Genomic DNA, 22,868 nt, shown 5'->3' with positions numbered 1-22,868 from the left:
TTCAGTCCCTCTCCCTGACTCGCTCCCTGATGACCCGGACTGATCTGACCTGTGGGTCAAAGTGTTGATGGGTGGAGAGTGGCTGTTGACCTGAGGACATGTGTGCAGGGGTTGATCCTGAAGGCCTGGATAGACCTGACGTCTGGGAAGGAGGCGTACGCCAAGAAGTCTGCCAAGTACTTTGACGAGGGGCTGAAGGAGAAGGCCGATGTCTTCGCTCTGATGGGAAAGGTGAGCTGGTCAGAAACAGAGGAGGGCGATGAAGATCACATTCTCTTTTCCAAATTTTAGTAAGAGCGTTCGTATTTAGTCGTTTTGCGTGCGTCATTAGTAACCATCTCATGAAGTGAGTGGAGCACCAGTCCACTGAGTGTGCCCACTCTGACCAGTACTACCAGTGCTACCAGTACTCCCAGTACTCCCAGTACTCCCAGTACGACTCTGTTCCTCAGGCCCAGTACTCCCAGTACCTCCAGTACGACTCTGTTCCTCAGGCCCAGTACTCCCAGTACCTCCAGTATGACTCTGTTCCTCAGGCCCAGTACTCCCAGTACGACTCTGTTCCTCAGGCCCAGTACTCCCAGTACGACTCTGTTCCTCAGGCCCAGTACTTCCAGTACAGACAAAACTACTCCGGTTCCCTTGAGGTCATCAGCCAGGTGATCGCCGGTGCTCCCGGGTTCCTCCCGGCAGCCATCAAGAAGATGAAGCTTCTGCTCAGCCTACAGGACTGGGAACAAACCATCGATGCAGCACACAGGTCCCCCCCACACACACACACACACACACACACACACACACACACACACACACACACACACACACACACACACACACACACACACACACACACACACACACACACACACACACACACACACACACAGGGGTGTTACAGGTTTATTGCTGTTTGATTTGAGCTTCTGAACGGATGAGTTCCCCTAAGTAGTGCCTCCCATATTGAGTTGTGTATGGGAGGAGGGCTGCTGCATGGCCTGGTAAACGCATCGCATTTCAGTCTCTTGCAGAAGGACGTGAATAACCTGGAGGCGCTCAGGATGCTGGCTCTGCACTCCTTATGCAGAGATGGAGACATCAGCGAGGTCAGCGCTCCTAGCTGTAGGCTGACCCTGAGCGCTCCTCTGGGGACATGAGTAACACCTGTCTCCTCAGACGGCCAGGCGTCTGTCCAGCCTCCTCACCGGTCTGGACCTCCTGGAGCCCAACAACCCCCAGATGTCCTACCGGATGTCTCTGGCCTTCAGCCGCACTGTGAGCCCCCCACCCCCCCCACACCCTGTACATCACAGCGGGTCAGATGGATGCACTGATGTTGTGGTTCCCTGGTCCTCAGTGCGGGCGCAGCGACAAGGTGCTGCAGCTGACGGGCCGGATGGTGGAGAGGGCCTTCTCCCGGGCCCCCAGGGACTGTGAGGTGGCCACGGAGATGGGATACCTCCTGGTGCTCAGAGGCCGTCTCAAGGAGGCCCTGCGGTGGTACCGGACAGCCATGAGCCTGGACGAGACCAGCGTCCCTGCACTCACCGGTACTCCACCACACCTCTATCTGTATGGTGCATACATCTATCTATAGTACCCTCCTCTATCTCTAGTACCCTCCTCTATCTGTATAGTACCCTCCTCTATCTGTATAGTACCCTCCTCTATCTATAGTACCCTCCTCTATCTGTATAGTACCCTCCTCTATCTGTATAGTACCCTCCTCTATCTATAGTACCCTCCTCTATCTGTATAGTACCCTCCTCTATCTGTATAGTACCCTCCTCTATCTATAGTACCCTCCTCTATCTGTATAGTACCCTCCTCTATCTGTATAGTACCCTCCTCTATCTGTATAGTACCCTCCTCTATCTGTATAGTACCCTCCTCTATCTGTATAGTACCCTCCTCTATCTATAGTACCCTCCTCTATCTGTATAGTACCCTCCTCTATCTGTATAGTACCCTCCTCTATCTGTATAGTACCCTCCTCTATCTGTATAGTACCCTCCTCTATCTGTATAGTACCCTCCTCTATCTGTATAGTACCCTCCTCTATCTGTATAGTACACTCCTCTATCTGTATAGTGCATACATCTATCTGTATAGTACATACATATATACATCTATCCATTATCTATCTATATCATATATCTATCTATATAACTTCATAGTAGTCTGCGTGGTAGGCCAGGAGAGGCCTACTGCTAGAGATAGAGATCAGAACCCAGATGGGTAAAGATGTTGAAGCGTTTCACTACATCAGAGAATCTCTTTACCACGGACCAGCGGCTGGTTGACTTTTATCTTTTTTCATGATGATAAATGGTTTTGAAATGCTGACATTTCTACACTGTTCTAGATTCACACAAGCCCCAAAGACATCGCAAAGACATCCATGAACTAAATAAAACAATGGGTTTAGAACGTAAAGCAATGTTCCACGCGGTATGAACGAGTAGGCCTGTACACAGACACCAAACTAGTCGTCACAATGTGCTGCTGACCTCCGGGACCACAACCGGGCATACTAGTTAACGGACAGTAAGACGACTACCACAAATAAAGGTGAGCACACACAGAATGGGTAACAACGGCAACAACCGGGAACGTAATCACGGACGCACAACTAAAACCCAGATCATTCCACAAACTACATTACAATGCTACCGCTCAGAACAAAGTAGGTTTACCCAATGGAAACGTTCACCAGTGGAACGCTTAGGGTTAGGGTTAGGGTACCTAACGTTCAGCAGTGAAACGCTTAGGGTTAGGGTATCTAACGTTCACCAGTGGAACGCTTAGGGTTAGGGTTAGGGTTAGGGTGCCTAACGTTCACCAGTGGAACGCTTAGGGTTAGGGTTAGGGTACCTAACGTTCACCAGTGAAACGCTTAGGGTTAGGGTATCTAACGTTCACCAGTGGAACGCTTAGGGTTAGGGTTAGGGTACCTAACGTTCACCAGTGAAACGCTTAGGGTTAGGGTATCTAACGTTCACCAGTGGAACGCTTAGGGTTAGGGTACCTAACGTTCACCAGTGAAACGCTTAAGGCAGCAGCCCTCAGGGGAGATGAGTGCTTGAAGGCTGAAGCAGTCTCTTCTGGCCTGGGTCACTTTGATCGGACTCTGTTGCACTTTGAGGGATCAGTGGGCACCGGTTAAACCAACCATCCCAACACACTGCACTCCCTCATTCACTGTCAACAGCTAGCCCATCATTACAGCTAATCAGAGCCCTTAACATGGTGGGGTTCTGTGTACCCCTCTGTCTCATGGTGTGGTTCCGTGTACCCCTCTGTCTCATGGTGTGGTTCCGTGTACCCCTCTGTCTCATGGTGGGGTTCCGTGTACCCCTCTGTCTCATGGTGTGGTTCCGTGTACCCCTCTGTCTCATGGTGGGGTTCCGTGTACCCCTCTGTCTCATGGTGGGGTTCCGTGTACCCCTCTGTCTCATGGTGGGGTTCTGTGTACCCCTCTGTCTCATGGTGGGGTTCTGTGTACCCTTCTGTCTCATGGTGTGGTTCTGTGTACCCCTCTTTTTCATGGTTGGGTTCTGTGTACCCCTCTGTCTCATGGTGTGGTTCTGTGTACCCCTCTGTCTCATGGTGTGGTTCTGTGTACCCCTCTGTCTCATGGTGTGGTTCTGTGTACCCCTCTGTCTCATGGTGTGGTTCTGTGTACCCCTCTGTCTCATGGTGGGGTTCTGTGTACCCCTCTGTCTAATGTTGGGGTTCTGTGTACCCCTCTGTCTCATGGTGGGGTTCTGTGTACCCCTCTGTCTCATGGTGTGGTTCTGTGTACCCCTCTGTCTCATGGTGGGGTTCTGTGTACCCCTCTGTCTCATGGTGGGGTTCTGTGTAGGTTAGCCTGGGGTTAGCTCTACCAGAGAAGTTAGCCTGGTGTTAGCCTGGTGTTAGCTCCGCCAGCGAGGTTAGCCTGGGGTTAGCCTGGGGTTAGCTCCACCAGAGAGGTTAGCCTGGGGTTAGCTCCACCAGAGAGGTTAGCCTGGGGTTAGCTCCACCAGAGAGGTTAGCCTGGTGTTAGCCTGGTGTTAGCCTGGTGTTAGCCTAGTGTTAGCCTGGGGTTAGCTCCAGCAGAGAGGCCAGGGTTCCACGCCCAGCCCCCAGGACCCGGCTTCAGTCCCTCTCCCTGACTCGCTCCCTGATGACCCGGACTGATCTGACCTGTGGGTCAAAGTGATCTGACTACCACAAATAAAGGTGAGCACACACAGAATGGGTAACAACGGCAACAACCGGGAACGTAATCACGGACGCACAACTAAAACCCAGATCATTCCACAAACTACATTACAATGCTACCGCTCAGAACAAAGTAGGTTTACCCAATGGAAACGTTCACCAGTGGAACGCTTAGGGTTAGGGTTAGGGTACCTAACGTTCAGCAGTGAAACGCTTAGGGTTAGGGTATCTAACGTTCACCAGTGGAACGCTTAGGGTTAGGGTTAGGGTTAGGGTGCCTAACGTTCACCAGTGGAACGCTTAGGGTTAGGGTTAGGGTACCTAACGTTCACCAGTGAAACGCTTAGGGTTAGGGTATCTAACGTTCACCAGTGGAACGCTTAGGGTTAGGGTTAGGGTACCTAACGTTCACCAGTGAAACGCTTAGGGTTAGGGTATCTAACGTTCACCAGTGGAACGCTTAGGGTTAGGGTACCTAACGTTCACCAGTGAAACGCTTAAGGCAGCAGCCCTCAGGGGAGATGAGTGCTTGAAGGCTGAAGCAGTCTCTTCTGGCCTGGGTCACTTTGATCGGACTCTGTTGCACTTTGAGGGATCAGTGGGCACCGGTTAAACCAACCATCCCAACACACTGCACTCCCTCATTCACTGTCAACAGCTAGCCCATCATTACAGCTAATCAGAGCCCTTAACATGGTGGGGTTCTGTGTACCCCTCTGTCTCATGGTGTGGTTCCGTGTACCCCTCTGTCTCATGGTGTGGTTCCGTGTACCCCTCTGTCTCATGGTGGGGTTCCGTGTACCCCTCTGTCTCATGGTGTGGTTCCGTGTACCCCTCTGTCTCATGGTGGGGTTCCGTGTACCCCTCTGTCTCATGGTGGGGTTCCGTGTACCCCTCTGTCTCATGGTGGGGTTCTGTGTACCCCTCTGTCTCATGGTGGGGTTCTGTGTACCCTTCTGTCTCATGGTGTGGTTCTGTGTACCCCTCTTTTTCATGGTTGGGTTCTGTGTACCCCTCTGTCTCATGGTGTGGTTCTGTGTACCCCTCTGTCTCATGGTGTGGTTCTGTGTACCCCTCTGTCTCATGGTGTGGTTCTGTGTACCCCTCTGTCTCATGGTGTGGTTCTGTGTACCCCTCTGTCTCATGGTGGGGTTCTGTGTACCCCTCTGTCTAATGTTGGGGTTCTGTGTACCCCTCTGTCTCATGGTGGGGTTCTGTGTACCCCTCTGTCTCATGGTGTGGTTCTGTGTACCCCTCTGTCTCATGGTGGGGTTCTGTGTACCCCTCTGTCTCATGGTGGGGTTCTGTGTAGGTTAGCCTGGGGTTAGCTCTACCAGAGAAGTTAGCCTGGTGTTAGCCTGGTGTTAGCTCCGCCAGCGAGGTTAGCCTGGGGTTAGCCTGGGGTTAGCTCCACCAGAGAGGTTAGCCTGGGGTTAGCTCCACCAGAGAGGTTAGCCTGGGGTTAGCTCCACCAGAGAGGTTAGCCTGGTGTTAGCCTGGTGTTAGCCTGGTGTTAGCCTAGTGTTAGCCTGGGGTTAGCTCCAGCAGAGAGGCCAGGGTTCCACGCCCAGCCCCCAGGACCCGGCTTCAGTCCCTCTCCCTGACTCGCTCCCTGATGACCCGGACTGATCTGACCTGTGGGTCAAAGTGATCTGACTACCACAAATAAAGGTGAGCACACACAGAATGGGTAACAACGGCAACAACCGGGAACGTAATCACGGACGCACAACTAAAACCCAGATCATTCCACAAACTACATTACAATGCTACCGCTCAGAACAAAGTAGGTTTACCCAATGGAAACGTTCACCAGTGGAACGCTTAGGGTTAGGGTTAGGGTACCTAACGTTCAGCAGTGAAACGCTTAGGGTTAGGGTATCTAACGTTCACCAGTGGAACGCTTAGGGTTAGGGTTAGGGTTAGGGTGCCTAACGTTCACCAGTGGAACGCTTAGGGTTAGGGTTAGGGTACCTAACGTTCACCAGTGAAACGCTTAGGGTTAGGGTTAGGGTTAGGGTGCCTAACGTTCACCAGTGGAACGCTTAGGGTTAGGGTTAGGGTACCTAACGTTCACCAGTGAAACGCTTAGGGTTAGGGTATCTAACGTTCACCAGTGGAACGCTTAGGGTTAGGGTTAGGGTACCTAACGTTCACCAGTGAAACGCTTAGGGTTAGGGTATCTAACGTTCACCAGTGGAACGCTTAGGGTTAGGGTACCTAACGTTCACCAGTGAAACGCTTAAGGCAGCAGCCCTCAGGGGAGATGAGTGCTTGAAGGCTGAAGCAGTCTCTTCTGGCCTGGGTCACTTTGATCGGACTCTGTTGCACTTTGAGGGATCAGTGGGCACCGGTTAAACCAACCATCCCAACATGGTGGGGTTCCTAACCCTGTGTACCCCTCTGTCTCAGGGATGATCCGATGCCAGCTCATGGAAGGACAGCTGGAAGAGGCCGAGCTGCAGCTAGAGTTTCTCACGGAGGTTCAACAGTCCATCGGGAAATCTGGGGTATGGAGGGTCTATGGTCTGGGGGGTCTAGAGGGTCTAGGGGGTCTGGGGGGTCTAGAGGGTCTGGAGGGTCTGGGGGGTCTAGAGGGTCTGGGTGGTTTAGGGGGTCTAGAGGGTCTGGGGGTCTAGAGGGTCTGGGGGGTCTAGAGGGTCTGGGGGGTCTGGAGGGTCTAGAGGGTCTGGGGGGTCTGGAGGGTCTAGAGGGTCTGGGGGTCTGGAGGGTCTAGAGGGTCTGGGGGGTCTAAAGGGTCTGGGGGGTCTAGAGGGTCTGGGGGGTCTAGAATCACAGAATCTAAATATAAAGACTTTCAACCCACTACCCTCACTACCCTCACTACCCTCCCTCACTACCCTCCCTCACTACCCTCACTACCCTCCCTCACTACCCTCACTACCCTCCCTCACTACCCTCACTACCCTCCCTCACTACCCTCCCTCACTACCCTCACTACCCTCCCTCACTACCCTCACTACCCTCCCTCACTACCCTCCCTCACTACCCTCCCTCACTACCCTCACTACCCTCCCTCACTACCCTCCCTCCCTACCCTCCCTCACTACCCTCCCTCACTACCCTCCCTCACTACCCTCCCTCACTACCCTCACTACCCTGGTCCCTCACTACCCTCACTACCCTCCCTCACTACTCTCACTACCCTCCCTCACTACTCTCCCTCACTACCCTCCCTCACTACCCTCACTACCCTCCCTCACTACCCTCCCTCACTACCCTCCCTCACTACCCTCCCTCACTACCCTCCCTCACTACCCTCACTACCCTCACTACCCTCCCTCACTACCCTCACTACCCTCCCTCACTACCCTCACTACCCTCCCTCACTACCCTCCCTCACTACCCTCACTACCCTCCCTCACTACCCTCACTACCCTCACTTCCCTCCCTCACTACCCTCCCTCACTACCCTCCCTCTGCCCCCCCCACCCCCAGGAGCTGCTGTACCTGCGGGCCTTGCTGGCGGTGAGGAGGCGCAGACCCCAGGAGGAGGTGGCGGGCCTGCTGAACGACGCGGTGGACACCCACTTCACCGCGCTGCAGGGCCTGCCGCTGGGCGTGGACTACCTGGAGAAACTCAACCCCGACTTCCTGCTGGACGTCGTCCAGGAGTACCTGGCCCTGTGCCCTACCCAGGTGTGTATGAAGCCCCACCCAGGTGTGTATGAAGCCCCACCCAGGTGTGTGTGAAGCCCCACCCAGGTGTGTGTGAAGCCCCACCCAGGTGTGTGTGTGTGTGGATTAAACTGAGTTCATATTTGTGTGTGTGTGTGTGTGTGTGTGTGTGTGTGTGTGTGTGTGTGTGTGTGTGTGTGTGTGTGTGTGTGTGTGTGTGTGTGTGTGTGTGTGTGTGTGTGTGTGTGTGTGTGTGTGTGTGTTCCAGCCCCCGGTCCAGGGCCAGGCCCCGTCGGCCCGCCTGCTCCACTGCTCCTCCGTGCTGGACACGGTGGTCCAGATAGTCCCTGGTCTCCTTCAGGGCCTCTTCCTGCTGGCCAGAGTCCGCTTCCTCTCTGGTGAGATCCAGACTAATGTTATACTGACCCTCTAGAACCAGACTGTACTGACCCTCTAGAACCAGACTGTACTGACCCTCTAGAACCAGACTGTACTGACCCTCTAGAACCAGACTGTACTGACCCTCTAGAACCAGACTGTACTGACCCTCTAGAACCAGACTGTACTGACCCTCTAGAACCTGACTGTACTGACCCTCTAGAACCAGACTGTACTGACCCTCTAGAACCAGACTGTACTGACCCTCTAGAACCAGACTGTACTGACCCTCTAGAACCAGACTGTACTGACCCTCTAGAACCAGACTGTACTGACCCTCTAGAACCAGACTGTACTGACCCTCTAGAACCAGACTGTACTGACCCTCTAGAACCAGACTGTACTGACCCTCTAGAACCAGACTGATCTGTTCTCTGTTCTCCATGGAACATGTTACCTAGCTTATGAACTGGTTTATAGGTGTGTCTCAGTAACCATTAGGTCTTGTGAACTGGTTTCTAGGTGTGTGACCAGTAGGTGCTGTGAACTGGTTTCTAGGTGTGTGACCAGTAATAATAATAATAATAATGGATTGAATTTATATAGCGCTTTTCTAGACACTCAAAGACGCTTTACAATGAAGGGGGGACCTCACAAACCACCACCAGTATGTAGCACCCACTGGGGTGATGCACGGCAGCCAATCGGCGCCAGAACGCTCACCACACACCAGCATGAGGTGGAGAGTGAGGGGATGAATGAGTCGGCCAATTACACAGGAGGATGATTAGGGGGCAGACTGAATGAGCCTGACTGGGCCTGACTGTGAACTGGTTACCAGGTGTGTGACCAGTAGGTGCTGTGAACTGGTTACCAGGTGTGTGACCAGTAGGTGCTGTGAACTGGTTACCAGGTGTGTGACCAGTAGGTGCTGTGAACTGGTTACCAGGTGTGTGACCAGTAGGTGCTGTGAACTGGTTACCAGGTGTGTGACCAGTAGGTGCTGTGAACTGGTTACCAGGTGCGTGACCAGTAGATGCTGTGAACTGGTTACCAGGTGTGTGACCAGTAGGTGCTGTGAACTGGTTACCAGGTGTGTGACCAGTAGGTGCTGTGAACTGGTTACCAGGTGCGTGACCAGTAGGTGCTGTGAACTGGTTACCAGGGGCCGGTTGCACCAACTGGGCGTAAGCCTGGTCGTAACTACGCCTGGTCGTAACTTGGCGTTCTAAGTCCAACCTAACCGTTACGCCGGTTGCACCAACTGGGCTTAGCGTTCTTTTCACTAAGACCAGGCGTAAATCCTACGCCTGGTCAGGGGCAGGCGTAGAGTTGAAATTCCAGGCTGTTTCTATAGCAATTACATCCAATCCAATGCAGCTTTACCACCATCCTTGCAACGCTTCGCTAAACTGCATTTCAAAGCACAGCCGGCGATATGATCAGTGTTCACAGATCGACTGCCTGTCGGGAAGATATCGCTGGCCGATTAGTCCGTTCTCAACTTATAATCAGTTGTGAATGTTGTTTTAACTATTTTTATATATTTTATACAGGCCGACACATTAAACAAATCTCTCCTACAGAAACATTCCCGTCTAAATGCCTGCTCGTCGTAAACCAGACATTACAAATACATATTTTAATTATATATTTGTTTGCAGTGTTTTATTGTTAGGCATTAACACAATTGATGAATGACAATGAGTGAACGAATGAATTATTTATTTCGGTGTCCAACAGCATGTCAAATAAAATAGTAAACAGCTGTTGTCACGAGGTATCCTAGCAACGCGGTGATATGCGCATACCATGGAACATTCACATGGCCGTGCATGGCTAAGACCGGGCGTAGTTAAGACCAGGCGTAAGTCCCGTTGGTGCAACCGGCGTTAGTTCCATTCTAACGCCAGGTCGTAACTAAGACCTACTTAGCAGTTACGACCAGTCTTAGTTACGCCCAGTTGGTGCAACCGGCCCCAGGTGTGTGACCAGTAGGTGCTGTGAACTGGTTACCAGGTGTGTGACCAGTAGGACGGTGCTGTGAACTGGTTACCAGGTGTGTGACCAGTGCTGTGTTCTCCAGGGGACATGGAGTTGGCCCAGAGGAGTCTCCAGCGCTGCCTGGAGCAGCAGCCGTCCCATGCAGATGCCCACCTCCTCATGGCCCAGATCCACCTGCTGCAGGGGGACGCCAGCCTGGGCGTCCAGTCGCTGGAGCTCTGTCTCAGCCACAACTTTGAGGTCTGGACCCTTCCCCCATTGACCCCTAACCAGTAATCAGTGACCCGTCCCACAGTGACCCGTAACCAGTAACCAGCAGCCAGTGACCCGTCCCACAGTGACCCGTAACCAGTAACCAGCAGCCAGTGACCCGTGACCAGTAACCAGCAGCCAGTGACCCGTCCCACAGTGACCCGTGACCAGTAACCAGCAGCCAGTGACCCGTCCCACAGTGACCCGTAACCAGTAACCAGCAGCCAGTGACCCGTGACCAGTAACCAGCAGCCAGTGACCCGTCCCACAGTGACCCGTAACCAGTAACCAGCAGCCAGTGACCCGTGACCAGTAACCAGCAGCCAGTGACCCGTCCCACAGTGACCCGTGACCAGTAACCAGCAGCCAGTGACCCGTGACCAGTAACCAGCAGCCAGTGACCCGTCCCACAGTGACCCGTGACCAGTAACCAGCAGCCAGTGACCCGTGACCAGTAACCAGCAGCCAGTGACCCGTCCCACAGTGACCCGTAACCAGTAACCAGCAGCCAGTGACCCGTCCCACAGTGACCCGTGACCAGTAACCAGCAGCCAGTGACCTGTCCCACAGTGACCCGTGACCAGTAACCAGCAGCCAGTGACCCGTCCCACAGTGACCCGTGACCAGTAACCAGCAGCCAGTGACCCGTCCCACAGTGACCCGTGACCAGTAACCAGTGACCCCTCACCAGTGACCCGTCACCAGTAGCCAGTGACCCGTCCCACAGTGACCCGTCGCAGAGTGACCAGACGAGTGACGAGTGACCCGTCCCACAGTCACTAGTAACCATTGACCAGTGACCCGTCCCACAGTCACTAGCAACCAGTGACCAGTGACCCGTCCCAGAACAGTCACTAGCAACCAGTGACCCGTCCCACAGTCACTAGCAACCAGTGACCAGTGACCCTTCCCACAGTCACTACCAACCAGTGACCCGTCCCACAGTCACTAGCAACCAGTGACCCGTCCCACAGTCACTAGTAGCCAGTGACCCGTCACACAGTGACCAGTGACCAGACCAGAGACCAGTGACCAGACCAGTGACCCGTCCCACAGTCACCAGATCAGTAACCAGTGACCCGTCGCACAGTAACCAGTAACCAGTGACCCGTCACACAGTGACCAGTGACCAGTGAGAAGTAACCCGTCACACAGTGACCAATGACCCATCCCACAGTGATCAGTTACCAGTGACACTAGACATACCAGACCTAGACTAGTCCTCCTGGTCCCCCTGGTCCTGTTCCTGGTCCTGTCCCCCTGGTCCTGTTCCTTGTCCTCCTTGTCCTCCTGTTCCTGGTCACCCTGGTCCTGTTCCTGCTCCTGGTCCTTCTGGTCCTGGTCCTGGTCCCCCTGTTCCTGGTCTTGGTCCTGGTCCTGGTCCTTCTGGTCCTGGTCCCCCTGTTCCTGGTCTTTGTCCTGGTCCTTCTTGTCCTGGTCCCCCTGTTCCTGGTCCCCTGTTCCTCACGGTCGTCCCGCCCCCAGGTGCGGGAGCGGCCCCTGTACCACCTGATCCGGGCCCAGGCCCAGCAGCAGGCGGGGGAGCTGCAGGGGGCGGTCCAGACGCTGCAGAAAGCCCTCAGCCTGCCGGGGGTCCGCAGGGCTGGCTCCTCCTCCAGGACCGGGGGCGGGCGGCCGGACCTCAGCCCCTCCGACGCCGTCTCCATATTCCTGGAGCTCGCCCAGGCCCTCTGGCACAACGGAGAACAGGTCGAGACCCTTACTACCGTGTTGACCACCTAACTGACCCTCACTACCCTGTTGACCACCTAACTGACCCTCACTACCCTGTTGACCACCTAACTGACCCTTACTACCCTGTTGACCACCTAACTGACCCTTACTACCCTGTTGACCACCTAACTGACCCCTACTACCCTGTTGACCACCTAACTAACCCTCACTACCCTGTTGACCACCTAACTGACCCTTACTACCCTGTTGACCACCTAACTGACCCTTACTACCCTGTTGACAACCTAGCTAACCCTCACTACCCTGTTGACCACCTAGCTAACCCGTTAACCATGTGACCACCTTACTAACCCTCACTACCCTGTTGACCACCTAACTAACCCTCACTACCATGTTGACCACCTAGCTAACCCGTTAACCATGTCACCACCTTACCATCCCTCACTACCCTGTTGACCACCTAACTAACCCTCACTACCATGTTGACCACCTAACTAACCCGTTTACCATGTGACCACCTAACTAACCTTCACTACCATGTTGACCACCTAACTAACCCGTTTACCATGTGACCACCTTACTAACCCTTACTACCCTGTTGACCACCTAACTAACCCTCACTACCCTGTTGACCACCTAACTAACCCGTTTACGATGTGAACACCTTACTAACCCTTACTACCCTGTGGACCACCTAACTAACTCTCACTACCCTGTTGACCACCTAACTAACCCTCACTACCCTGTTGACCACCTAACTAACACTCACTACCCTGTTGACCACCTAACTAACCCTTTCACCATGTGACCACCTAACTAACCCTCACTACCCTGTTGACCACCTAACTAACCCTCACTACCCTGACCACCTAACTAACCCTAACTACCCTGATGACCACCCAACTAACCCTTACTACCCTGTTGACCACCTAACAGACCCTTACTACCCTGTTGACCACCTAACTAACCCTCACTACCCTGTTGACCACCTAACTAACCCTCACTACCCTGTTGACTGCCTAACTAACCCTCACTACCCTGTTGACTGCCTAACTAACCCTCACTACCCTGTTGACTGCCTAACTAACCCTCACTACCCTGTTGACTGCCTAACTAACCCTCACTACCCTGTTGACTGCCTAACTAACCCTCACTACCCTGACCACCTAACTAACCCTCACTACCCTGTTGACTCCCTAACTAACCCTCACTGCCTATATCACATGAGAGGAAGTGCTGTCGTACTGAATATGGGCAGGGCTGTGATTGGGTGGTAGGAACGAGGCCGAGGGTAACCCCAGCCGTCAGGTGGTTAGGTCTCAGTTAGGGCTGTGATTGGGTGGTAGGAACGAGGCCGAGGGTAACCCCAGCCGTCAGGTGGTTAGGTCTCAGTTAGGGCTGTGATTGGGTGGTAGGAACGAGGCCGAGGGTAACCCCAGCCGTCAGGTGGTTAGGTCTCAGTTAGGGTTGTGATTGGGTGGTAGGAACGAGGCCGAGGGTAACCCCAGCCGTCAGGTGGTTAGGTCTCAGTTAGGGCTGTGATTGGGTGGTAGGAACGAGGCCGAGGGTAACCCCAGCCGTCAGGTGGTTAGGTCTCAGTTAGGGCTGTGATTGGGTGGTAGGAACGAGGCCGAGGGTAACCCCAGCCGTCAGGTGGTTAGGTCTCAGTTAGGGCTGTGATTGGGTGGTAGGAACGAGGCCGAGGGTAACCCAGCCGTCAGGTGGTTAGGTCTCAGTTAGGGTTGTGATTGGGTGGTAGGAACGAGGCCGAGGGTAACCCAGCCGTCAGGTGGTTAGGTCTCAGTTAGGGTTGTGATTGGGTGGTAGGAACGAGGCCGAGGGTAACCCCAGCCGTCAGGTGGTTAGGTCTCAGTTAGGGCTGTGATTGGGTGGTAGGAACGAGGCCGAGGGTAACCCCAGCCGTCAGGTGGTTAGGTCTCAGTTAGGGTTGTGGTAGGAACGAGGCCGAGGGTAGCCCCAGCCGTCAGGTGGTTAGGTCTCAGTTAGGGTTAGTCAGGTGGTTAGGTCTCAGTTAGGGTTAGTCAGGTGGTTAGGTCTCAGTTAGGGTTAGTCAGGTGGTTAGGTCTCAGTTAGGGTTAGTCAGGTGGTTAGGTCTCAGTTAGGGTTAGTCAGGTGGTTAGGTCTCAGTTAGGGTTAGTCAGGTGGTTAGGGCTCAGTTAGGGTTAGTCAGGTGGTTAGGGCTCAGTTAGGGTTGACGATGTGTTCAGATGAAGCATCCAGGCTTCTTTCCTTCTCCTTATCCTCTGCTGACCAACATTCAACATTCAACTCAAATTGTGTGTCTGGAAACATGTTCATCTTTGCGGTGCAAAGTTTGTTGCAATCTAAGCTCCACAAATACCGTTAATAGCATTACGGGTTAGGGGAACAGCAGTAAAGCGGAGTGATGCCTGTATAGTTAGAGTATAGTGCTGTTCTACTCTATATCAGCACTCCTGGAAGTAACCCTAACCCTAACCCTAACCCTAACTCCGTCCAATCAGATGACTTGGTCAGAACTAACTGTTGAAGGTGCTGCAGGAGTTCTATTATTAATATGTTCTTAAATGAATCCAATCCATGAACCCATGAATGTGTTCAGCATGAGGCGGCCAAGGTGATGCAGGACGCCATCAACGAGTTCTCGGGGACGGCGGAGGGCCCGCGCCTCGCCGTGGCCAACGCCGACCTGGCGCTGCGGAGGGGCGACGCCGAGCTCGCACTGAGCATGCTCAGAACGCTGGGCCCCGACACGCCCTGCTACGTCCAGGCCAAGGAGAAGATGGCCGACATCTACCTGAACCACCGCAAGGAGAAGCGCCTGTACTGCGGCTGCTACAGGTGAGCTCCACCTGGAGGTTGTGTAGAGAGGCTGAGGGCTGAGGGTGGTGTAGAGAGGCTGAGGGCTGAGGGTGGTGTAGAGAGCCTGAGGGCGGAGGTGGTGTAGAGAGGCTGAGGGCTGAGGTGGTGTAGAGAGGCTGAGGGCTGAGGGTGGTGTAGAGAGCCTGAGGGCGGAGGTGGTGTAGAGAGGCTGAGGGCTGAGGTGGTGTAGAGAGGCTGAGGGTGGTGTAGAGAGCCTGAGGGCGGAGGTGGTGTAGAGAGGCTGAGGGCTGAGGGTGGTGTAGAGAGGCTGAGGGTGGTGTAGAGAGCCTGAGGGCGGAGGTGGTGTAGAGAGGCTGAGGGCTGAGGTGGTGTAGAGAGGCTGAGGGCTGAGGGTGGTGTAGAGAGCCTGAGGGCGGAGGTGGTGTAGAGAGGCTGAGGGCTGAGGGTGGTGTAGAGAGGCTGAGGGCTGAGGGTGGTGTAGAGAGCCTGAGGGCGGAGGTGGTGTAGAGAGGCTGAGGGCTGAGGGTGGTGTAGAGAGGCTGAGGGCTGAGGGTGGTGTAGAGAGCCTGAGGGCGGAGGTGGTGTAGAGAGGCTGAGGGCTGAGGGTGGTGTAGAGAGGCTGAGGGCTGAGGGTGGTGTAGAGAGCCTGAGGGCGGAGGTGGTGTAGAGAGGCTATAAATCTATATTGATATATCTATCTATCTATATAGATATCTATATAGATCTATCTGTATAGATCTATCTATATAGATCCTTCTATATCGATCTCTATATAGATATCTATATCGATATATCTATCTATATAGATCTATCTATATAGATATAGATATCTATACATACTGTATAGATATAGATATATATATGATATCTATCTATATAGATAGACAGATAGATATCTATCCGTCTATAATGTGTCTATTTCAAAGTGCCAATACCAAAAGCGTTCCTGTGATGTTAACGTTGGTTTCTACAGAGAAATGGTGGAGAAGATGCCAAGCTCTCACACCTTCCTGCTGCTGGGAGACGCATACATGAACATCCAAGAGGTACGTCGCTGCAGGTTGGATGTGTACCACGGATTAATAGTGCATAGGATGGATGTATAGTGTGTAGGATGGATGGATGGATGTATAGTGTATAGGATGGATGTATAGGATGGTGTATAGTGCATAGGATGGATGTATAGTGTGTAGGATGGATGTATAGTGTGTAGGATGGATGGATGGATGTATAGTGTGTAGGATGGATGGATGTATAGTGTATAGGATGGATGTATAGTGTGTAGGATGGATGTACAGTGTGTAGGATGGATGTGTAGGATGGATGTACAGTGTGTAGGATGGATGTGTAGTGTGTAGGATGGATGTGTAGGATGGATGTGTAGGATGGATGTATAGTGTGTAGGATGGATGTACAGTGTGTAGGATGGATGTATAGTGTGTAGGATGGATGTGTAGGATGGATGTATAGTGTGTAGGATGGATGTACAGTGTGTAGGATGGATGTATAGTGTGTAGGATGGATGTACAGTGTGTAGGATGGATGTGTAGGATGGATGCATAGTGTGTAGGATGGATGTACAGTGTGTAGGATGGATGTGTAGGATGGATGTATAGTGTGTAGGATGGATGTACAGTGTGTAGGATGGATGTGTAGGATGGATATGTATAGTGTGTAGGATGGATGTACAGTGTGTAGGATGGATGTGTAGGATGGATGTATAGTGTGTAGGATGGATGTATAGTGTGTAGGATGGATGTACAGTGTGTAGGATGGATGTATAGTGTGTAGGATGGATGTACAGTGTGTAGGATGGATGTATAGTGTGTAGGATGGATGTACAGTGTGTAGGATGGATGTGTAGGATGGATATGTATAGTGTGTAGGATGGATGTACAGTGTGTAGGTTGGATGTGTAGGATGGATGTATAGTGTGTAGGATGGATGTACAGTGTGTAGGATGGATGTGTAGGATGGATATGTATAGTGTGTAGGATGGATGTACAGTGTGTAGGATGGATGTGTAGGATGGATGTATAGTGTGTAGGATGGATGTACAGTGTGTAGGATGGATGTATAGTGTATAGGATGGATGTATAGTGTGTAGGATGGATGTATAGTGTGTAGGATGGATGTACAGTGTGTAGGATGCGTTTGTAGGATGGATATGTATAGTGTGTAGGATGGATGTACAGTGTGTAGGATGGATGTGTAGGATGGATGTATAGTGTGTAGGATGGATGTGTAGGATGGATGTATAGTGTGTAGGATGGATGTACAGTGTGTAGGATGGATGTGTAGGATGGATGTATAGTGTGTAGGATGGATGGTTGCTGGCTGCTGGGTTGATCCCGGGGTCACGGTGTCCGGTCCTGTGTCCTGTCTCCTGGGTCCTTGTTCCCTGGTTCATGTGTCCTGGGTCCTTGTTCCTTGTGTCCTGCGGTCCGTAGCCAGACAAGGCCATCCAGGTGTACGAACAAGCTCTGCAGAAGAACCCCAACGACGGAGCTCTGGCCAGGAAGATCGGGAAGGCCCTCATCAAGACACACAACTACACCAAGGTGACACACACACACAGACACACAGACAGACAGACAGACGGACAGACGGACAGACGGACGGACGGACGGACGGACGGACAGACAGACAGACAGACCCCCCCCTCCTCCTCCCCCCCCTGCTGACGCTGGGTGTGGTCCAGGCCATCAGTTACTACGAGGCAGTGCTGCAGGGCGAGCAGCAGAGCTTCCTGCGCTACGACCTGGCCGAGCTGCTGCTGAAGATGAAGCAGTACGAGCGCTGTGAGGGGGCGCTGCAGGCAGCCCTGGTCCATGAGCCAGGTACTGCCCACCACACCTTCCAGATCATGATAACGGTTCAGAAGGAGAACGTTGCTGTCCAAGCTGTTGCATTACCCCGTCCCGTCGTCCCTGTCCCCGTCCAGCTGCAGACCTCCCAGCGCTCACCAGTGACTGCAGGGCTCTGGTGCTGCTGGCCAAGGTTCAAAGCAGAACCAACAAGAGCCAGGAGGCCCTACTCTCCCTGCAGCGAGTACGTCCATTCAGCTCACCGGTCCCCCAGTATGATACTGGTCCACCAGCATGACACTGGTCCACCAGCATGACACTGGTCCACCAGCATGACACTGGTCCACCAGTATGACACTGGTCCACCAGTAGCATGTCACTGGTCCACCAGTAGCATGTCACTGGTCCACCAGTAGCATGTCACTGGTCCACCAGTATGACACAGGTCCACCAGTAGCATGTCACTGGTCCACCAGTATGACACTGGTCCACCAGTATGACACAGGTCCACCAGTAGCATGTCACTGGTCCACCAGTATGACACTGGTCCACCAGTAAGACACTGGTCCACCAGTATGACACTGTTCCACCAGGAGCATGACACTGGTCCACCAGTTTGACACTGGTCCACCAGGAGCATGACACTGGTCCACCAGGAGCATGACACTGGTCCACCAGTATGTCACTGGTCCACCAGTATGTCACTGGTCTACCAGGAGCATGACATTGGTCCACCAGTATGACACTGGTCCACCAGTATGACCCTGGTACACCAGTATGACACTGGTACACCAGTATGACACTGGTACACCAGAATGTCACTGGTCCACCAGTATGACACTGGTCCCCCAGTATGTCCCTGTTATTATAGCTCCATAAAGGTCTTGATATAAGTATATAACTATGATGTATATTATATATAATGAGGAGTTATGTAACTTTTACTCGACTGTGCACTGCTTTCAGGCTCTAACCCAAATTACATTTTCTGTCAATCACAAACTGGGGTTGACTTTATTTAATACCCTGCTTACTCCAGAAAGACTGAGGGACAATTCCTTGAATATTATCGTTGTTAGTTTCAGGTTTATTTTTCTAATCTGCTGAAAAAAAAAAATAATATATATATATAGTAGTTACTCCTACTACTACTACTACTACATAGGTCATTTTGGGTTACCCTAACCCTAACCCTAACCTCAGTGTCAGGGTTAGGGTCAGGGTTAGGGTCAGGGTCAGGGTTAGGGTCAGGGTCAGGGTTAGGGTCAGGGTTAGGGTTATGCTGGTGTTAGCTTAGGACGCTTGTTGGTGGCGCCCCTGACCGCTGTGTGCCGTCAGGGTCAGGGTTAGGGTCAGGGTCAGGGTCAGGGTGAGGGTGAGGGTGAGGGTTAGGGTCAGGGTGAGGGTCAGGGTCAGGGTTAGGGTCAGGGTCAGGGCTAGGGACAGGGTTATGCTGGTGTTAGCTTAGGACGCTTGTTGGTGGCGCCCCTGACCGCTGTGTGCCCTCAGGGTCAGGGTCAGGGTTAGGGTGAGGGTGAGGGTCAGGGTCAGGGTCAGGGTCAGGGTTAGGGTTATGCTGGTGTTAGCTTAGGACGCTTGTTGGTGGTGCCCCTGACCGCTGTGTGCCCTCAGGCCCGGGATGTGCAGGCCAAGGTGCTGAAGCAGGTCCAGATGGAGCAGCCGGACGCCGTGGCCACGCAGAAGCAGCTCGCCGCTGACATCTGCTCCGAGATCGCCCGACACTACGCCAGCCAGCGCGGTTACGAGAGAGCCGTCAAGTTCTACAAAGAAGCTCTGGTGTATTGTGAGAGCGATCGCAAGGTCAGTGCACCCTGATCAACGGGCGGCCGTTGGTATGTACTCAGTGTGTACTCACTGCACTCACTGTGCACTGACTGTACTCAGTGTGTACTCACTGCACTCACTGTGCACTGACTGTACTCAGTGTGTACTCACTGCACTCACTGTGCACTGACTGTACTCAGTGTGTACTCACTGCACTCACTGTGCACTGACTGTACTCAGTGTGTACTCACTGCACTCACTGTGCACTGACTGTACTCAGTGTAAGTAAGTAAGTAAGTAAGCTTTATTTGTACAGCGCCTTTCACAGACCAGGGTCACAAAGCGCTTCACAGTTAAAACAAAAACAATAACAATACACAGTTAAGAAGTACATACAAATTTAAGTTTAAAAGGCCAAGACAACAACAAGTGTGTACTCCCTGCACTCACTGTGCACTGACTGTACTCAGTGTGTACTCACTGCACTCACTGTGCACTGACTACTCAGTGTGTACTCACTGCACTCACTGTGCACTGACTGTACTCAGTGTGTACTCACTGCACTCACTGTGCACTGACTGTACTCAGTGTGTACTCACTGCACTGACTGTACTCAGTGTGTACTCACTGCACTCACTGTGCACTGACTGTACTCAGTGTGTACTCACTGCACTCACTGTGCACTGACTGTACTCAGTGTGTACTCACTGCACTCACTGTGCACTGACTGTACTCAGTGTGTACTCACTGCACTCACTGCACTCAGTGTGTACTCACTGCACTCACTGTGCACTGACTACTCAGTGTGTACTCACTGCACTCACTGTGCACTGACTGTACTCAGTGTGTACTCACTGCACTCACTGTGCACTGACTGTACTCAGTGTGTACTCACTGCACTGACTGTACTCAGTGTGTACTCACTGCACTCACTGTGCACTGACTGTACTCAGTGTGTACTCACTGCACTGACTGGGTACTCACTGTACTCACTGCACTCAGTGGGTATTCAATGTGTACTCAGTGTGTACTCAGTGTGTATTCAGTGTGTACGAACTGCACTCAGTGGGTATTCAATGTGTACTCACTGTGTACTAACTGCACTCAGTGGGTATTCAATGTGTACTCAGTGTGTACTCAATGTGTACTCACTGCACTCTGTGTACTAGCTGTACTCAGTGTGTACTCCCTGTACTCAGTGTGTACTAACTGCACTCAGTGGGTATTCAATGTGTACTCAGTGTGTACTCACTGCACTCAGTGTGTACTCACTGCACTCAGTGTGTAATCAGTGGGTACTCACTGTATACTCAGTGGGTACTCACTCTGTACTCAGTGTGTACTAGCTGTACTCAGTGTGCAGTCTGTGGTTATTAAGGCTCCTGTTATTGTGTGTCTCTAGGTGATGCTGGAGCTGTCTCGCCTGTACCTGACTCTCGACGACCTGGACGCCTGCCAGCACCAATGTGGCGCCATTCTGAAGAACGACCAATTAAACGAAGACGCAACGCTGGTGGGTCTGGCTGGACCCTCCCCCTTATATACTGCTAATATCGCCTTGCTAATATCACCTCCCAATGGAGTATACTATTAATATAATATAGTGATGTATTATCATTGTAATATACTATTAATATACTATAGTGATGTAATATACTATTAATATGATATAGTGATGCCTTATCATTGTAATATACTATTAATATGATATAATGATGTATTATTATTGTAATATACTATTAATATAATATAGTGATGTATTATTATTGTAATATACTATTAATATGATATAGTGATGCCTTATCATTGTAATATACTATTAATATAATATAGTGATGTATTATTATTGTAATATACTATTAATATAATATAGTGATGTATTATTATTGTAATATACTATTAATATGATATAGTGATGCATTATTATTGTAATATACTATTATTATGATATAGTGATGTATTATTATTGTAATATACTATTAATATAATATAGTGATGCCTTATCATTGTAATATACTATTAATATAATATAGTGATGTATTATTAGTGTAATATACTATTAATATAATATTGTGATGTATTATTATTGTAATATACTATTAATATGATATAATGATGTATCATTATTTTAATATACTATTAATATAATATACTGATGTATTATTATTGTTAGATAATATTAATATGATATATTGATGTATTATTATTGTAATATACTATTTATATGATATAATGATGTATCATTATCGTGCCTTGATGTTTCCAGATGATGGCCGACCTGATGTTCCGGAAGCAGGACTACGAACAAGCAGTGCTCCACTTCCAGCAACTCCTGGAGCGCAGCCCAGGTGAGTCTAGCACTCATCACAGAGACCTGTCCACCAGGTGAGTCTAGCACTCATCACAGAGACCTGTCCACCAGGTGAGTCTAGCACTCATCACAGAGACCTGTCCACCAGGTGAGTCTAGCACTCATCACAGAGACCTGTCCACCAGGTGAGTCTAGCACTCATCACAGAGACCTGTCCACCAGGTGAGTCTAGCACTCATCACAGAGACCTGTCCACCAGGTGAGTCTAGCACTCATCACAGAGACCTGTCCACCAGGTGAGTCTAGCACTCATCACAGAGACCTGTCCACCAGGTGAGTCTAGCACTCATCACAGAGACCTGTCCACCAGGTGAGTCTTTAACACACAACTACCTGACCCTGTCCTGTGTGTTCCCGTGTGTTCCTGTCAGACAACTACCTGACCCTGTCCCGTCTGATCGACCTTCTGCGGAGGGCTGGAAAGCTGGAGCAGGTCCCTCGCTTCCTGGACATGGCGGAGAAACATTCCTCCAGGGCCAAGTTTGATCCCGGCTTCAACTACTGCAGGGGGCTGTACCTGTGGTCAGTGCCGTTACTTAGGAAGGTTACTTATACAATATAAACAGTCATTAAGGAGCATGTAGGGTTTAGACATCTCTCTAAACGTGGGGTTTGAACACACAACCTTTGTGCTTGGAGGGGAACCCCTCACCACGAGACCCCCTACTGTACCTCAGGTACACCGGAGAGCCCAACGATGGCCTGAGGCACTTCAACAAGGCCCGCAAGGACAGCGACTGGGGCCAGAACGCCGTGTACAACATGATCGAGATCTGCCTGAACCCGGACAACGACACCATCGGGGGAGAAGTCTTTGAGAACCTCGATGGTGACATGGGGTAGGCCCCGCCTACATCCAGCAGACACTCGTCCGGCCTTCTCTGATATTCTACTTGCATCATGTCCAACAA

General features: G+C 51.7%; 1 protein-coding gene across 2 annotated transcripts in view; it reads left to right on the top strand.

Moving 5' to 3' along the window:
- ttc21b (tetratricopeptide repeat domain 21B) overlaps positions 1–22,868 on the top strand; it is a 30,871-nt gene that overhangs the window by 2,130 nt on the left and 5,873 nt on the right. For both annotated transcript variants that reach the window (XM_056579911.1, XM_056579910.1), the window contains exons 5-24: positions 109–231; positions 603–760; positions 1,019–1,103; positions 1,174–1,272; positions 1,355–1,547; positions 6,616–6,713; positions 7,663–7,863; positions 8,111–8,240; positions 10,307–10,464; positions 11,962–12,186; positions 14,774–15,012; positions 15,968–16,040; positions 17,445–17,555; positions 17,696–17,834; positions 17,939–18,045; positions 19,434–19,622; positions 20,989–21,099; positions 21,853–21,934; positions 22,329–22,479; positions 22,635–22,796. In XM_056579911.1, the coding sequence (XP_056435886.1) occupies positions 109–231; positions 603–760; positions 1,019–1,103; positions 1,174–1,272; positions 1,355–1,547; positions 6,616–6,713; positions 7,663–7,863; positions 8,111–8,240; positions 10,307–10,464; positions 11,962–12,186; positions 14,774–15,012; positions 15,968–16,040; positions 17,445–17,555; positions 17,696–17,834; positions 17,939–18,045; positions 19,434–19,622; positions 20,989–21,099; positions 21,853–21,934; positions 22,329–22,479; positions 22,635–22,796 (2,834 nt within the window). The remainder of the gene's footprint in view (positions 1–108; positions 232–602; positions 761–1,018; positions 1,104–1,173; positions 1,273–1,354; positions 1,548–6,615; positions 6,714–7,662; positions 7,864–8,110; positions 8,241–10,306; positions 10,465–11,961; positions 12,187–14,773; positions 15,013–15,967; positions 16,041–17,444; positions 17,556–17,695; positions 17,835–17,938; positions 18,046–19,433; positions 19,623–20,988; positions 21,100–21,852; positions 21,935–22,328; positions 22,480–22,634; positions 22,797–22,868) is intronic.

The sequence above is a fragment of the Gadus chalcogrammus genome, chromosome 20 (genome assembly GCF_026213295.1).
Source record: "Gadus chalcogrammus isolate NIFS_2021 chromosome 20, NIFS_Gcha_1.0, whole genome shotgun sequence".
Taxonomy (NCBI): domain Eukaryota; kingdom Metazoa; phylum Chordata; class Actinopteri; order Gadiformes; family Gadidae; genus Gadus; species Gadus chalcogrammus.
The sequence above is the reverse complement of the archived record's forward strand: the minus strand, read 5'-3'. Positions and strand labels throughout refer to the sequence as shown.